At 45.2% G+C, this 18,089-nt stretch overlaps 1 protein-coding gene across 3 annotated transcripts in view; it reads left to right on the top strand.

Annotated features, from left to right (window-relative positions):
* Positions 1 to 9,574: 9,574 nt before the first annotated feature.
* The window catches only part of PIAS1 (protein inhibitor of activated STAT 1), a 113,634-nt gene continuing 105,119 nt past the window's right edge, over positions 9,575 to 18,089 (top strand). For 2 of the 3 annotated variants that reach the window (XM_084781416.1, XM_084781418.1), the window contains exon 1: positions 9,575 to 9,680. In XM_084781416.1, the coding sequence (XP_084637542.1) occupies positions 9,657 to 9,680 (24 nt within the window). In that variant the 5' untranslated portion in view covers positions 9,575 to 9,656. Of the gene's footprint in view, positions 9,681 to 11,444; positions 11,663 to 18,089 lie in introns of those variants that run through there. The other variant, XM_084781417.1, reaches the window with a different exon arrangement.

The following is an 18,089-nucleotide window of genomic DNA, read 5'->3' as shown; positions in this document are numbered from 1 at the left end:
TAGGGCGAACACTTCAAGATACAGGCATAAGCAGGCAAGAGCTTTCTGGAAAGGACTCCAGAAGCACAGTAAATAATGCCAGGGATTAATAACTGGGACTCTGTGAAGTTAAAAAGCTTCTGCACAGCAAAGGAAATAATCAGCAGGACAAAGAGATGAGCTAGTGAACTCGAGTGCCGACATAGCAGACGGGATCCGTACCCAGGATATAGGAGCTATTGAGGCTATCCTCAACCAAAACATCTGATCAGTAAGCCGGCTACTGAACTAAGCAGACAGCTCTCAGAAGAAGAAATGCAAATGTCCATTAAGCATTTGAAAAAAGAACTCAACACTCTTTCCAATACTGAGACTACCTCCCCTCGGTGAGAATAGCTATTACAAGGAAAACAAATGACAGCAAGGATGCGATAAATCAGAACCTCACACACTTTGGGTAAAGCAACTGTGGGAACCAGTGTGGCTACTCCTAAAAAAAAAAAAAAAAAAAAAAGCAAAAAAGCAAAGCAAAACAAAACAAAACTAAAACTAAAACTAAAACTATGTCACGTTCTAGCCATACTGTCCCCTGGGTATATTCTCCTGAAGGATTCTACGTCTACCAACGGTATTTGCACACTCATGTTTATTATTGCAGTATTCACAGGAGCTAAGAAATGAAACCAGCCTAGATGAGTGGATAAAGAAAATGCAGTACATCACACACAATGGACTTTTATTCAAGTATAAAGAAAAATGAAACCATGATATCTGTGGGAGATGGATGGAACTGGAAATTGGTTATGTTAAGCAAAAACCAGAATGAGAAAGCTGAATACTGCATGCTTTCTCTCTTATGTAGAGCCTGATTTAAGTGTGTGTGTGTGTGTGTGTGTGTGTGTGTGTGTGTGTGTGTGTGTATGTGTAGGATGTGTCTAGAGGACAGGGCCATGGTTCAGTGGGTGAAAGCACTTGCTGTGAAAGCAAAAATACCTTGAGTTCAAATCCCTAGCACCCACATAAAAGCTGAACATGGCCACAAATGCTTGCAACCTCAACACTGGATGACAGCGACAGGTGGATCCCAGAAGCTTGCTGGCCAGCCAGTCTACATGAAACAAGGAACCTCAGGACCACTGGGAGACTCTATTTTAAAAATAAGGTGGAAGACTATTGAGATGGCTCACTGGGTAAAGACAATTGCCACTAGGCCTGGTGAGCTGAGCTTGATCCCTGAGATGTGCATGGTGAATGAGGAGAAGCAATTCCCACAAGTTGTCCTCTGAACATCATATACACATATAAATATAATAAAATAAAATATTGTAAAAATGAAATGAAAAGCCAGGCATAGTGGTGCATGCCTGTAATCCCAGCACTCGGGGAGACAGAGGTGGATCTCTGTGAGTTTGAGGCCAGCCTGGTCTACAAAACAAGTCCAGGACAGCCAAGGATACACAGAGAAACCGTGTCTGTCTCAAAAAAACAAAACAAGCCGGGCATGGTAGCGCACGTCTTTAATCCCAGCACTAGGGAGGCAGAGGCAGGCGAATTGCTGTGAGTTCCAGGCCAGCCTGTCTACAAAGCGAGTCCAGGACAGCCAAGGCTACACAGAGAAACCCTGTCTCAAAAAACCAAAAAAAAAAAAACAAAAAAAAAACAAAACAAAACCAAAAACGGAAAGTGATAAAGTGATGACATCCAATGTCCTACTTTGTCCTCTACATATGAGAAATGGGGGACACACAAACTACATAAACACATTCATTATACATACACACGTACCATACATACATACAAATATACACACTACACATTTACATACTATACAGACACTATACAAATATACAAACATATACAATACACACATTACTATTCACTATATACACACATATGAGCATACTACATAGCACACCCTACACACACTATACATATACATATACACACTCTGATAAGCATAACAAAAAATGCCTTTTAAACATGTAAAGTTAGCTTAATTAGCAACCTCTCTACACACAAGGTGGCACCTGATAACCAGAACCCAGTGACATCAAGATAACCAGACCCATGACTAGAACCTTACAACGCCCATTTGACAGTACATAAGCAGAGGCCAAGAGCAATGCTGTGCTCTGCATATCTTCAGGACTGCTGGCGGCACTGGATAGACACCACCTTGATCTGCTCTGGGGCTGGAGAGTCTCTGCCCGGATCCTGATCCTTGAATCAGAGAATACCATGAGAGACTGGAGCTGACCTTCAGCTAAGATAATCTCACACAGGTGAACAGCCTTGGGGGAGAGAGGCTTAGGACTGTAGTTAGAGTGTGAATCTTGTGTGATGATCCTCAGCATGATGAAATACAGCTTTTGCGGGGCTGGCAAGATGGCTCATGGGTTAAGGCTGCCCTTCCAAAGGTCCTGAGTTCAATTCCCAGCAACCCCATGATGACTCACAAACATCTATAATGAGATCTGGTGCCCTCTTCTGGTGTGCAGCTGTACAAGCAGGCAGAACACTAAGGCACAGCATCTAAATTTGGTTTTCACCTCTCATGTCAGGCAGCTCAACAAGCCTTTAACTCCAGTTTCAGGGCATCCAGCACTTCTGGACTCTGTGGGCAGATGCACTGATGTGCACACACCCACACACAGACACACATGCGTACACTAAATAAATAAATAAATAAATAACCAGGTGTGGTGGCCCATGCCTTTAATCCCAGTATTGAGGTAGAGGTAGAAGGATTCTTTGTGAGTTTGAGACCAGTTTGGTCTACACAGTGAGTTCCAGAGAATTCAGAGCTACGTAGGAGCACCTTGTCTCCAAACAATACCAACAAAGATAAAATAAAAACAAATCTAGTTTAAGGTATCTATAGATGCAACTTCTTGTTCTTGTTCTTGTTCTTGTTCTTGTTCTTGTTCTTCTTCTTCTTGTTCTTCTTCTTCTTGTTCTTCTTCTTGTTCTTCTTCTTGTTCTTGTTCTTGTTCTTGTTCTTGTTCTTCTTCTTCTTCTTCTTCTTCTTCTTCTTCTTCTTCTTCTTCTTCTGTGTGTGTGTGTGTGTGTGTGTGTGTGTGTGTTGATTTCCTTCTCCACTTAGTACTGTTTTTTCCCAAAAAGGTTAATCATATGTGCTGCTATTTTGGTCAGAGTAAGGTTAGGGGTGTAGCAGTAAGCAGCAGTAACAGTCTGCCTAAAACCTCCACAGCCTAACTCATAGTTTATTTCTGGCCTTGAGGTGTAGTTGAGTGACAGAGTGTGTGCTGAGTCTGTGGGATGCTCTGGTTTGATCTCTAGTGTCACATGAATACCTCAAATGTAATTCGTGTTCACACTCTATGTATGATAGCTTGGCGGAATGCTCTGCTGGCTAGAGGCACTCACGTACCTAGTGTAAGAGCAGCTCAGCTTAAGACATGCCCTGCCAGGGAGGGAGGAGGAGGATGGGGCAGAGAAGGAAGAGGAGGAGGGAGGAGAGGAAGAAGAGGAAGAGGAGGAGGAAGAGGAAGAGAAGGAAATGAATAAGTTGGGTTTTTTTCTTTTTGTTGTCCCGGAACTTTCTCTATAGACCAGGCTGGCCTCTAACTCACAGAAGTCCACCTGCCTCCACCTGCCTCTGCCTCCCTAGTGCTGGGATTAAAGGTGCCACCTGGTTGTATTTTTAAGTGGTGTGTGTGCGTGGGGGGGGGGGTTGCATGTGTACCAGTGCAGGCGATCATGCAGGCCAGAAGCTTTTTGCCTCAAAGTGACACACAGAGGTTTCACATTTTATTGATCCATGGTCAGGTTGAAATGGAAGGGAAGCTGTACAGCCCTGCCATTGCTTAGGAGAGGGTGAGCAGATGTCAGAACTGTGGGAGTCCCCACTCCTGGCCTCCCTGACAAAACACCATAGCCAGCCCTTTCCCAGGAAGTTAACCCCAAAGTCTTGTTCTGATACAACCTTCCTTCTCAGATACCTTAATCTATCCAGAGATTTTAAGTGTGGGAGCATTGTCAGTACTCTCAATTAGCTCATCACTTTGAATATGAGTGTTTTATTATTTTGTCATTTATCATTGTTTGTGTGTGTGTGTGTGTGTGTGTAATTTGTATATATATTATATACTGAGAAGCAGTTTGGTTCCTCAGATTTTTTTTCAAGACAGGGTTTCTCTGTGTGTAGCCTTGGCTGTCCTAGACTCACTTTGTAGACCAGGCTGGCCTCGAACTCACAACGATCCGCCTGCCTCTGCCTCCCGAGTGCTGGGATTAAAGGCTTGGGCCACCACACCCGGCCTGTTAGGGTTCTTTAGAGAAACACTGGTGAGCTATTTCGTACAGTGACATGGGCAACTTGCCGTGGCTGCACCCCTGAAGAAAATATCTTTCCTCCCCAGGCAGCCATTAACTACCCATAGACCTTGCCTCCCAAGACCCGGCCCCTCCCTCAGCCTTAATGGAATGTTACTGGGCTCAGTCTTTGTAGATCTTCCACAGGTAATTGTAGGTGCTAAGAGGTCAAGAACGCATCTACCCCTGTCCTGACTGGAAGATGGTGTTCTATGGCACTCCACCCCTCCCTCGGGCTCTTATTCTTTCTGCCACTGTGGGCAACTTGCTTTTTGATTTTGCAGGATATCACAGTGAGGCCACTGGTGTGAGTTTATGGTGAGTATCTATGGCCGGATGTGACGGGGTGAGTGTGTGCCTTTTATTCGAGTGCTTGAGAGGCAGAGGCAGATGGATCTCTGCGTTTCAGGCCAGTCGGGGCTGTGTGGTAAGACCTGAGAGACAGGGGGCAGGAAGGAAGGGAGTAAGGGAAAGAGAGAGGCGGGTGGGGTGGGGAGAGAGATCCAGGATTCATTTCTGTCTGCTTCCTGACTTCGGTACCATGCCCCCTGTGCCTCATGCTCCATCTGTGACACCTGGAACAGCTATTGTCGCTATGAATTTCCCATGAAGATGGACTGATGGATCATACACTCAAAACAGTGACCCAAAGGAACTCTCCTTTCTGTAAAGCTGCTTTTGTCAGCTACTTTGTCCTAGCATCAGGAACAATAACTAGTGCAGGGAACGTGGGAAAAGACTTGGGATGTGATCTAGAACTTGGTGAGGGATTCAGTCAGGCCGGAGGCCAGAAACCAGTGAGCAGGCTGCGCGTCAGGAAGCTGTACGTGCCGGGTCCCTGCCTCTGTGCCCTGGAGGCTCAGCAGAGAATCCCGAGCCAGTAGGAAGGCTTTGTTCATTGAGCTTGGTCCACACACTTCTCACCTACTGTAACCACTAGGAAGTTGTTCTCCCTCGGTTTTTTTTTCTTTTTTCTTTACTTTTTATGTGTATACTTATTTATTTTTTTGGTGTGTGTGTGTGCACGCGCGTGCGCACGCCACGTGTACATAGGTGCCTACAAGAGTCAAAAAAGGGCTACAGATCCCCAGAGCTGGAGTTATAGGTCCTTGTAAGTAGGTGGACAGGTGCTGGGAGCCGAACTGCAGCTGGGAGAGCAGCAAGCACTCCCGAGCCATCTTTCCAGTCTCTTCTTTAACACCAACTTCTGCTGTTGCTGCTGTTATTTTCTCTTCTTCCTCCTCCTCCTCCTGCTTCTCCTCTTCCTCCCTTCCCGACCCCATACGCCCATGTGTTTGAAGCATAACCCTTAGCAAGTGGCACTATTTTTAAAAGACGTGGGGGGGGGGAAAGAATGCTTGTGGACCCCCTCCAGCTATTAGGGGCTCAGCCGGAGTCACCTCATTAACATTCTCAGGTGTAATAGGGGAGGACTCATTAGGAATAACAAAAAGCTATCAGGAAATTCCTGGAAGTTTTAGGAGTTTTGTGCCTGGAAGTAGGGGCAAAGGCCTTTTTTTTTTTTTTTTTTGAGAAAGTGTTGTTGTGTCTGTTCTGGACTGGCTTTGTAGACCAGGCTGGCCTCGAACTCACAGTCTTCCTGCCTCTGCCTCCCAGAGTGCTGGGATTAAAGGTGTGTGCTACAACGCCAGGCTGCCAGATCTTTTTTTTTAATATTTATTTTTGAGGCAAGGTCTTCTGTAGGGCTTTCACCTCCCAAGTGCTGAGATTTCAGTTCTGGGCTACTGCACCTGCCTAGCTACTTTTATTTATTTATTTTAGAGACAGATTCTTGCTTATAGTTCAGTTTGGCCTAGGACTCACTATTTAGCCCAGGCTGGCCTTGAACTCTTGGAATCTTCTTGTCTCAGCTTCCCACCGCCCCCCCCCCCCAAAAAAAGTTGGGATCATTTCTCTTGTATTGCTTTGGTTTTTTGTTTGTTTGTTTGGTTTTGTTTGTTGTTGTTTTGTTTGGTTTGGTTTTGGTTTTTTGAGACAGAGTTTCTCTGTGTAGCCTTGGCTGTCTTATACTCGCTTTGTAGACCAGGCTGGCCTCGAACTCACAGTAATGCGCATGCCTCTGCCTCCCGACTGCTGGGATTAAAGGCGTGCTCTGCCACGCCCAGCATTTCTCTTGTATTGCATGTTCAGCTGTTAACAGAAAGGTTAGTGTGTGTGGTCCAAGCACTAGGACTCTGGCCTTCACTATCATGGCCGGCTGCAAATACAGGGCCCAAGAAGGCAAAACTACCTGGGGTCAGGAAAGCCGGAGTGAGGCCCTGTCAGTCAATTGGAAGAGGACAGTGGCTGTGAAGAAGCCTTGGCAAAATAGGCTGGCTTGGATGTACTTTAATAGCAGGAATCAGCTCTACTCATGCAACCTCCAGACATTAAACCTACTGGACACTCATGAAAAGGGCGGAGTAAGGATGTTCTCTTTCTCTGTCTCTCAATCTCTCCCCCTGCCCCCAGACAGGGTTTCTCTGTGTAGCCTCGGCTGTCCTGGACTCACTTTGTAGATCTGGCTGGCCTTGAACTCACAAAGTTCCACCTGCCTCTGCCTCCGAGTGCTGGGATTAAAGGCGTGCCCACCACGAGGGGCACAGGATGCTCTCTGGAGTTTCATTTTGAAAGCTGAATGAATACTGAATAACAATGAGATGTTTGAGAAAGCAGCAACACTGGGGGGGGGTGCGCAGGGGTGGGTGGGGGGGTCGGGGGTGGGGGGGGTGGGGGGTCAAGGGTCTCCTTGATAGGATGAATGTGAGGTGAAGAGATGCAAAATGGATACTAGGTAGCTAGCGACAGTTATTTAAATAACTAGTTAATTAATTAATTAGTCTTGAGACAGAGTGTCACTTGTAGCCTTGGCTGACCTGGAGCTTCCTATGTAGATCTTCCTGGCCTCAGTCTCACAGGAAAGCTGCCCCCCTTTGCCTGGAATGCTGGGATTACAGGCGGGCACAAACCATCCATTCAGTTTCTCTAAAACAAACACACAAATATAATTAATAAAATTATTTCTTTTGAGGGGGGCATGGTGGCACACGCCTGTAATCCCAGCACTCGGGGAGGTAGAGGTAGGGCAATCTCCGTGAGTTCGAGGACAGCCTAGCCTAAAATGTGAGTCCAGGACATCAAAGGATACAGAGAGAAACCCTGTCTCGAAAAACAAAACAAAATGGTTTCTTTTGAGATAGAATCTCATGTAGCTCCGGCTTGCCTGGAACTCCTGATCTTTCACCTACCAACCACTAGGATTTCAGGCACGCACCACCAGCAAGGCTTCTTGTTAGGCAGTTAGGCAAGTAGTCTACGAAAGGTCCTAGGCCTGCTTGGAGTAGGATTTGGTGATAAAGTCTAAACGTCACATATTATAGCCCAAAAGCCAGAGCTGAATGATAGCTCTTGGTGGTTGAACAAAGATCACAGACTGAGTCCTAGAGTTTCCAATCTCCTCTCTCTCTCTCTCTCTCTCTCTCTCTCTCTCTCTCTCTCCCTCCCTCCCTCCCTCCCTCCCTCCCTCCCTCTCTCTCTCTCTCTCTCTCTCTCCCTCCCTCCCTCCCTCCCTAGAGTCTCTTTCTGTAGCCTTGGCTGTCCTAGAACTGAGGATCAAACTGGCCTGGAACTCCTAGGGATCCATCTGCCTCTACTTCCTTAGTTCTGGGGTTAAAGATGTGCCCCACCCTTGTCTGGCCTGCTTCTCTAATATGTAAACAAACATTAAGCCAAAGTTGGACAAGGTGGTCCTTGCTTTTAACTCCTCTGAGAGGCAGAGGCAGGTGGAGCTCTGTGAATTTAAGGCTAGCCTGGTCTCTATAGCAAATTCGAGGGCTGCATAGTGAGACCCACAAGAGAAACGGTGGAGGGAAGAGAGGAGGGAGAGAGGGAGGAAGAGAACAGAGGGACCCACCCAGGGAAGAAACAGCCTGGAATGTCAGGACAAGTGACAGTGATGTGGAGGAAAGTTCACGGAGCCACATGTTTCAAGAGAAAGCAAGCACACCAACTGTTAGGCAGTTCCCTCTAGCCAATTTAGATAAGACCTGGGGGCTGAGAGCGAGCTTTGCAGAGGTGGAGATGAACAGTCCCTCGGCTTGGTAAGAAGAGATCAGGATGATGGCAGGCTTGCTGCATCAGGGTAGGCTGAGAGATCAAAGCCACTGAGGAACCCGGAACCAGTACCACAGAAAAATCGAGTCTTGTTTGCCAATTTATTCAGTGAAGAAAGCAGAGAAGAAGAGTAGCCGCTGAAGACAATTTTGGACTCAAAGGAAGTTTAAAATTATATTTATATGATGATGAAAGTGACTCAGTGGGAAAGGGAGTGTGAGAAACTATAAAGACACTCAAGGAAAAACTGTAGCAATGTGGAAGTGAAAACAACCCAAACGTTAAGAGGATTTTGATAGTTAAAAAGTTAATCAGTAAAGAAAGCCTGGGTTTTGAAGAAAGCAGAGGAGGCTTTTAGTAGAGAGGGGTAGGTATGAAAAAAAAAACTTTCTTCAAGTGTAAATATTAATGTAGTTCGAGAAAACCCTTCTGGGAGGAAGCGCACCTCCATCTAATTCATTTTTTCCTACTGAGCCCGTTGATACCATGTTACTCATCACCCTTAGTAATTGTATCTTTATTAGCTCACAGATCTGTTCACTGAGAGCGACAGGACGACAGGAATCTTGCCCAATTTCTGACCGCACAGGGCGAGTTGATGAATGGATGTCAGCACAATTTGTCTCGCCACCCCTGTTAAATGCTATTTGGGCGAGTCCCTTTTCCCCTCGTAGCTTTTATTTAGGAAACGATACCGTAGGAAGATAATATTTTCTTTGACGACCTTACTACTTATCACGAAGATATGCCTCAGTAAAACCCAGAAACGCTTCATCAAACGCTCCTTAAACGAAACTGGAATTGTGGCCCAGCCGCAGCCGCGTAGGGTGCAGATGCAGAACGCATCCTGCGGATGGGGGGCGCTGTGGCTTCTGTCAACAGGGGCTCCAAGGACAGCCGAAGGGCTAAACTCAGGCCAACACCCACCCCAGGGGGCGGCCTGTTCACGGGGCGCTCCTGGCCTGGCCGGTGTGGGGGTGGGGAGGCCGAGGGGGTAGTAACTGTCAAACTCCTGCTTGGCGCCTTTATTTAAATAGTACGTACGGGTCTCGCAGCTGTGCGTGCCCAGGGCGGGGCAGCGAGCTCCGAGAGTGGGGAGGAGGCCAGGGGCGGGGCTGAAGGTCTGGGGGGCGTGAAGGGGCGTGGAGGGGCGGAGTCAAGTCGGCTAGAGGGGAGGGTCCAGCGCGGCCCCCGGCGAGCTTCACTGCGCTTGCGCTGACAGACGCAAGATGGCGGACAGTGCGGAACTAAAGGTAAAGCGCAGCTCGAATTCACTTCTAATATTCGGCCGCGGAGACGGCGCCGCTGGTGCCGGGGGGGATGGGTCGGACCCTGGGGGGGCCGCCCGGGCCGGGCTCCACCGGGGTCTGGAGTTACAGGCGGGAGAAGCGCTCCGGGCCTCAGTGGAGGGGGCCTGGCTGCGGCGGGCCGTGGGCCCCGGGTGCCTCAGGGGCGCTGACGGGTCGTCCCCGGCGTGTTATTGTTGTGGGCGCCTCCGGCGGGGGTGGCGGGGCGAAGAGAGAGTGAGTCGGGACGTGGCGGCAGCGGCGGTCCCCGGAGCCCCGGTGCCTCACCTTGCAGCCCTCCTCCCCGCCCTCCCCCCCACCACGGGCAGCTGGGGCTAGGAGGGGGGTAGGGTGCTCTTGGAAGGGGGGGGATTGGGAAAACTGCCCCGCTGCCGCTTCCTCTTCCTCTTTCGCAGTCCCGGGCTCCTGTCAGGCGCTGCGCTCGGACCCCCGGGAACTTGGCTCCGGCCGCCCCGCCCCTTCGCGGCGGCCAGGCGCCCCCGCCCCGCTTGCCGCCGCTGCCCGCCTGTCAGTGGGTGCCCGGCCAGTGGGAATGCGCGATCGTGGGGCGGTCGCCTTGGGGACACCGGGGAGAAGCTCCCGGAAAGTTTAGCGAGCCCGGAGCCGGCGGTGGGGGTTCGGCTAAAGGCTTACAGGGGGAATCGGTTCGGGCGGGACGTTAGTGTTTCTCTCTTGATTCCGGGCCACCGGAGTGGGTGGGTGGGGGAGCAAACCACTGGAGAAGAGTGTGCATTTAGGAGCTGTGGTGGGGATGCAGCCACCTCTCTCCACTCTCTTACTGTCGCTCTTGTGGCGGGTGAGAGCAGCCTTGGGGGTCTCTCTCTGCACACACCATGATGGCGATGCTATAGCTGATGGAGGTGAATGGTTCGTGTTTATATCACCCCCCCCCCCCCCATTGCCTTTTGTTTGTTGGGGACATCTTGCTGGCCATGTTGATTTAAACGAAATTCTCCTTCTACCCCCACCCCCCCATCCTACTCCAACCTCCAATAAATAGAACGTTCCATCGTTCCTCTCAACTGTACCAATTACTCATGCCTCGTGAAATTAGATGAAAGGGTGCCCCCTTTCCCCCGATTTTCCTCCCACCCCAATCTTCACCTGATGATGGCTTCTTTACCGAAGCAGATACACCACTACACAAGCAGTTGGGGGAGGGCTGGTGGAGCCCTTATGATTGGATTGTGACAAATGGGGCTCTGCTTGAATAATTTTGGTTTAGTAGCAGGCCGTTCTTAACTAACGCATGTTATTTAGAGGCTCTGAACACGGTATTCCCTTCTCTGGCTTCCTGTGTGCGAACCAAACAGCTGGTTATAGCCCAATAGAGAACATCTCTGTCAGTGGAGATTGGGCTGTGCAATTGTAAATCTTCAGGGAGATTTAGAATTCTTTTTATAATCAATAAATTATTAATTTTTTCTTCATTATGATGAAATAACTTCTAGAACAAGCAGACCACTACATACTTTCTCTCCTTTTCTTTTTCTTTCTTTCTTTTTTTTTTTTTGAAAAGCCTCACTAGAAGATCCTTTTTCCCTAGTAACCCTGTAGTGCTAACAAACCAAGATTTTTGTACAAGATTTGGGTATTTGTTCTTTTAAGTTTGCTTGCAATTACTAACTTGTTTAAGACAGAAAATCTTGAATGGATTTTTTTTTTCTTTTAGACAAGGGTTCGCTATGTAGTTCGCTATGTGGCCTGGAACTCTATGTAGACTTACCATACAGGCTTTGAACTCGGGGATCCTCCAGCCTTTGCCTCCCTAGTTCTGGGATTACAGGCATCCACTACCATACCCGATATGGATAATTTCTTTTATCCCAATTTCAGACTATTGACTTCATTGAGAAAGCTTGAGAAAATTGAAAATTTGGAGATAAATCAACTTGCAATTAACAAATGAACAAAAAGTCAGAGCTCAAGTATGTGTGTTTTATTTTATTTTTATTTTTTTGAGACAGTTTCTCTGTGTAGCCTAGGCTGTCCTGGACTCGCTTTGTCAACCAGGCTGCCTGGCCTCTAACTTACAGTGATCCGCCTGCCTCTGCCTCCCGAGTCCTGGGATTAAAGGAGTGCACCACCACGCCTGGCCGCATGTGTGTTTTAGATAATTGTTTTTATAACAGGCATTATGTTGCTGTCATCTTTTTTGGTTTTTGGCTTTTTTTGTTTGTTTTGTTTTTTGAGACAGGTTTTCTCTGGTTGTCCTAGAACTCACTCTGTAGACCAGGCTGGCCTCAAACTCAGAGATCCGCCTGCCTCTGCCTCCCCAGTGCTGGGATTAAAGGCGTGCGCCACCCCAACCTCTTTGGGCTTGTTGCTGTTGTCTTTGCCTCCTAATATTTACTTTTTTAAAGAGTCCATTTGAAGAATAGCTAGCCAGGTCTTTTATGCATGGGGCTTGGGAGTAAGGCTGAAAAGCGCCTGGGAAAAGTGCATGCATGCTGAGAGATGACCTTTGTTCTTTATGTTTTAAGAAAGTGCTTTTGGGGCTAGGTATAGCCTTTAATTCCAGCATTTGGGAGGCAGAGGCAGGTGGATCTCTGTGAGGCCGGTTAATTTACTGAGTGAGTTCCAGGACAGGCAGAACTAAACAGTAAGATCCTGTTTTGATAAAACAAACAGAAGAAGGAAAGGAGGAAAGAAAGAAAAAGTGCCTCTGGCTGTAGATGAGCTCCCTCGTGTGAGTCTTGTTAGGTAAATTTGCTCATAAAGAGCCAGTAACATACAGACTGGAAATGGTATTTTTCTAAAACTGCTCTCCCTCTCTAAAACCTACTTGAGATTTTCCAGAGAGCTTGTTTTCCACTCTTATGTTTCTGTTGTATAATTTTTCAAGTTATAATAAGTGTTTTGACACATTGGTGTGTCATTGTGTGTGCCTGAGACTTGGAGGAGCTGCGATAGCTTACTTAGCTGGTGATAGCTGTGTTAAGGTTGTTAATGCTCTTCGTGGTTAGACTTGCTGTTCTTTTTTGGAGACTAGGAGAGATATAACAGGAACACCTGCCAGAGTTACTTAAGAATGCATGGATTTTTTTTTTTTGTGCAGAGAAATTTGGAAGTTATTCCCTTCAGAAATATTTTTCAGTGTGAGCGTGTGAGAAATTGATTTTGGGAGGCGAATATCATATATCATAATAAAATAAGGAAAAACCCAAATAATACTTGGGGAGGAACCCTAATTTTTTTTTTTAAGTTTCAAATAAAAATACAGAATTCTAATGGGAGCCACTGAGCAAATATTAATTTTTTTCTTATCCCAATTTGAAGCCCACATTTGACTGTGCCTCAGATTGTATTCATTATTATTTTCCTAATGGCCCTTTTAGTGAATCCTTTTAAATCTGTAGTGATTCAGCAAAGATCAGATGGGGAAAACAGATCCATATCCCCTGTAGGGATAGTGCAAACTTGAGGATACTGCCAGTACAAACTAGATAGTGAGTCATACATATCAAAATGAGTTCTCTGTGCACTTGCTTATGAAAAGTTTAATTTTTCATTAGGGGAAGTCCCCCAAGTGACTTCTGGGAGGCTGTGAAAGGTGATGACACTTCACAGTGGAAGAATGGGCACCCACTGATCTTGGTAGCGATGACCTGACAATTTCATTGTAGCTCCTCTGATTTATTGTTGTTTGTTTTTACATTTATTTACTTATTTATTTTGGTTTTTTGAGACAGGGTTTCTCTGTGTAGCCTTCCCTGTCCTGGACTCACTTTGTAGATCAGGCTGGCCTCGAACTCACACGAGGCACAGCGCCCGTGCCTCTGCTTTTTTTAAAAAAAGACCGCTCCCTTGCCTTTAATCCTGATAACTTAGAAGGTTGAGATATGAAGAATGTAAGTTCTAGGCCAGCCTGGGCTACATAGTAAGCCTATCTAGAAAATAAACCAGGTTAAAATAAAAAGGAAAAAAACCCTTAGACAACAACAAAACACAATAAAACAGTGGTTCTCAGCCTTCTTAATGCTTTAATACAGTTCTTTATGTTGTGGTGACCCCAACCATAAAATTATTTCGATGCTACTTCATAACAGTAATTTTGCCACTATTATGAATTGTTGCTTTTTTTTTTCCTTTAATTTTGTTTTATAAGTGGGGGGTTGTCAGATCCCCTGGAACAGGAGTTAAAGACAGTTGTGAGCTGCTATGCGGGTGCTGGGAATTGAACCCTAGCCCTCTGAAAGAGCAGTGCTCTTAACAGCAGAGCCATTTCTCAGCCTTTTTTGGAGGCCGGGGGGTGGGGCGTGGTTCAAGACTGAGTTTATCTGTGTAACCACGGCTGTCCTGAACTCACTCTGTAGACTGTCCTGGCCTGGAACTCAGAGATCTGACAGCCTCTGTGCCTCCCTGAGTGCTGGGATTACAGCTGTGCACCACCGTGATGAGCTGCTTTTTGTTGTTTGTTTTTTGAGACAAGGTTTCTCTGTGTAGCCTTTGCTGTCCTGACTCGCTTTGTAGACCAGGCTGGCCTCGAACTCACAGCAATCCACCTGCCTCTGCCTCCTGAGTGCTGGGATTAAAGGCGTGAGCCACCATACCTGGTACTATGGGCTTCAATTATGAACTGTAAATATCTGATATGCAGGATATCTGAAAAGCTTCTGTGAAAAGATCTACCACAAAAGGGGTTGTGACCCACAAGTTGAGAACCTCTGCCCTAAACCAAGAAAAAACAAACAATAGTAACAAACAAAAATAAACATTTTCCTTTTAGATACGGGCTCACTTTGTAGTTCTTGATGTCCTGAAGTTGACAACCTTCTTGCCTCTGTTTTCAGAATGCTGGAATCTCAGTAAGAGCCACCACACTCAACCTTCCAAAGTCGTTGTTTTTTCTTAACAAATATTTTTTGTATTAAAACTCAAAGTAAGTTATATTGCTATTTTAACTCATAGCAGGAACAGTGGGAGGGAAGGATTCATCACTTTCAAGGAGCAGATAATGAAATCCAATGAGAAGGAAAGCTATACTTTTAAAAGTATCTGCTGTGTAAGCATATCAGTAAATTTTGTTGTCATATCTGTCTTTTTATTTTCAACAAATAACCACTTAGTTTTGATCTCTGTAGTGTAATTTGTCTGCTTTTATTTCACACGGAGGCAAGTAAATCTGACATTTTATTCATGAATTTGATTTTAATCTCTCTGACTTGCTTTTGTGAAGTGCTGCGTTTAGATGGCTTTTGTTTTATGTTACTTCTTGGGAACAGTATTTTAAAACAATTTGAAAAACACTTTAGTTTTTAAGTATTTCATGTAATTGTTTTGAAATATTGCCGCTTTTTCCTTAGTGGTTTTCTCCGGGTGACTGCGTTGTCTTTCTCTTCAAGGATTGTCTTGAAATCCCCTTTGATTGCAGTAGCTCTTAGTAGTGAGTCCGAAGCTGATTAACCTTCGGTTTCTCCCGGTGAACTCCATCAGCATGCTGCTCCAGGGTTCACGCTGAGGCTTTGGATTTCAGTGTAATTTGTACCCTTTCATGCTGGTAACTAGGGATAAGAAAAGAAAGAAAGTGGGTTGTGTTTGTAGTGGGATCTAGGAAGAAGCATCTGTCTCAGAAAGTGGGATTTTATAAGATGTAGCTTACTAAAAACTAAACAAAACAAGATCTTGGTTCATGACTTCATAGAATTGATGGTACTATTTTCTTAAGTGTTGAACACTTATTTTTTTGAGATTGTGGTCTCGTGTAGTCCCGACTGGCCTTAAATCTCACTGTGTAGCTGAAGATGACCTTGAAGTCCTGATGCTGCTTTTGTCTCCCAAGTGTTGGGATGACAGGCTTAAGGCGCTGTGCTCTACTATCTTCTTCTACTGTTGGAAGAATACTGTTATCTTAGTCTTGTAGTGCTGTTCAGTTTGTAATGTATCACATTGTATCATTTGTTTTTTGCAATGGTTCTTTGAAATAGGAGAGGACTGAAAGAGGTAAAGAAGCTTAGAAAAGGCAAGTTTTACCGACTATTGTGGCAAGAAGGTGCATCTGCCTTTGGTTTCAAAGCTCTCCTCTGTAGACTTCCCTAAAGTTGTCAGGGCAGTTCTGGAGGTGTTGAAGGTATCTGGCTCATGAATGTTGCGAAGACATTCCTTTTGCTCTGTGCCAGGGTGTTTTGAGGGGACAGTATGCTTTTTGTAAGCTATCTTCTTGTGAAGACAAGGTTTCACTATATAGCCTTGGCTGGTCTGTAGCTTACTATGTAGCCCAAACTGGCCTTGAACTCACAAAAAGCTGCCTGTCTTTGACTCCAGAATGCTGGGATTAAAGGCCAGCGTCACCATGTCCAGTTTTGCAAATCTCTCTTTAAAAACATTTGGAGTTTGTTAGTTGGAGCCATACAAATCAGCTTTCTTTCTTTTTTCTTCCTTCCTTCCTTTCTGTTTTTTTTTTCCCCCTTGTCTAGCCTTGGCTATTCTGGAACTTGCTCTGTAGATCAGGTTCAAACTCACAGAGATTCACCTGCCTCTGCCTCCTGAGTGCTGATTAAAAGTGTGCACCACCACTGCCCAGCTAATTTTCTTTCCTTTTTTTTTTCTTCCTTTAAAATTTTTTGAGGTTTTAGTTTTATTTTATGCCTTTGAGTGTTTGCCTAAATGTATGCATTATGTTCATGCATTGTCCACAGAGGCCAGAAGAGGGCGTTGAATCCCCTGGATTGGAGTCACAGGTGTGGGTGCTGGGGATCAAACCGTGGCTTCTGAAGAGCGGCCAGCTCTTAGCCAGGAAGCAATCTCTCCAAGCCCTACTTTTTTGTTTTTTTGAGACAGTCCCACGTGTACTTAAGACAACCTCCAACTAACTAAGCATGGCAATTTTTGCAATTACTATTTTGTTTGGAAAATTTTTAAATAAAATACTAAAAAGAAGACAGAAAAATGCCACTTGTAATTTCAGCTCATCCATTTAGACTTTCAGTGACTGTAGGTATATGTATATTATCACAGTATTTTAAAATTGCATTTGTTTGCTTATTTATTTATTTATGAATGAGATAGAGTCTCTATTATGTAGGCATGGCTTTCCTGGAACTTGCTGTGTAGATCAGGCTGTCCTTGAACTCTCAGAGATCCACCTGCCTTTGCCTCTCCAGAGCTGGAATTAAAGTTGTGCAATACCATACTCAGCATGCATATGTGTGCAAACACATACACACACACACACACACACACACACACACACAAACCATCACAATATAGCTCAGGTTGTCATTTAAATTAGTTTCCTGTGTACTGTAGGATGACCTTGAGTTCCTGAGTCTCTTCTCCACCTCTCCATGTTGGGGTTTTAGGCATGCCTAGTGTATGGCATTCTGGAAATTGAACATTAAGCAAGCAGTTTATCATTGAACTCTATCCACAGCTGGGACATTTTATTTGTAATCTGCTATTTTTGTGACAAGTCTTTCAAGTTTGTAGATATAGATCCAGGTCACTTTGTATTTTATTCTTCTGGTAACTTAACTTATAAAATTGGGGTTTGGTTTTCTTGACTATAGAGGAGGCTGGGATTGAACCCTTCCTGTGATTTCCTTGCCTTGACAGCTTTGAGTAAAACTTTGCCGATGTTAATTTTAACACCTCAGACTTTTGAGCTGTGGAGAACAGTGCAGATGGTTTTCTGATTCAGCTGCTCCAAGTGGAGGGAATAAGCAGCTTTTAGCTTGTTTCTGGTTTTACCTTTATTGTTCCTATTTCTTTATGAGTCAGGTGAAATTACATTTGATAAAGAATGAACTCTATGATGATATAGCATAGTTAATTGATTTCAAGTATGTTTGATTTTGGAAATGAAAGTAATCAAATATTTCGAGTTTTGTGCATTAGGTGCTTGTCAGTTTTAAATGGCATGTTGAAACTGTATTGAACATTAATATAGAGAAAGTGGAAATGAGAACAACTTCTCATTTTTTAATGTGAAATCAGTGTTGCCATGGTTTTAAATTGGTAGGTAATGCTGTTTGGAGGAGCTGGTTATGGAAAGGTTACATAGGCTGTGAAAATATTTTTCTATTTTAAGAAGAAACCTTTTTGGGGTATGGTAATAAGTGCACATGTAAATGGCTTTTCCCCCCTTCTTTGAGCTCTGTCACTTTGTAGTCTAGGCTAGTCTCAAACTCAGGGTTCTCTTTCCTAAGCTTCCCAAATGCTGAGTCTGCAGGTGTCTGCTACCACCCCTGGCAGGGGCACTGCAGTATCTGAAACGTCGTGAGCCATGGAAGGAACACGTGATAAAGTTAAGCTGTAGAATGGATTGTGTTCTGAATTTGTTGGAATTTGCTTGTTAGTGTTCTTTCTGAGTAGGCAGCAGAAGTTTTGAAGTACTTGACTGTTTTGTCCTATAAA

This window comes from Acomys minous (assembly GCF_964271855.1).
Source record: "Acomys minous genome assembly, chromosome: 5".
Classification (NCBI taxonomy): Eukaryota; Metazoa; Chordata; class Mammalia; order Rodentia; family Muridae; genus Acomys; species Acomys minous.
This window is presented reverse-complemented; position numbering and strand designations above follow the sequence as displayed.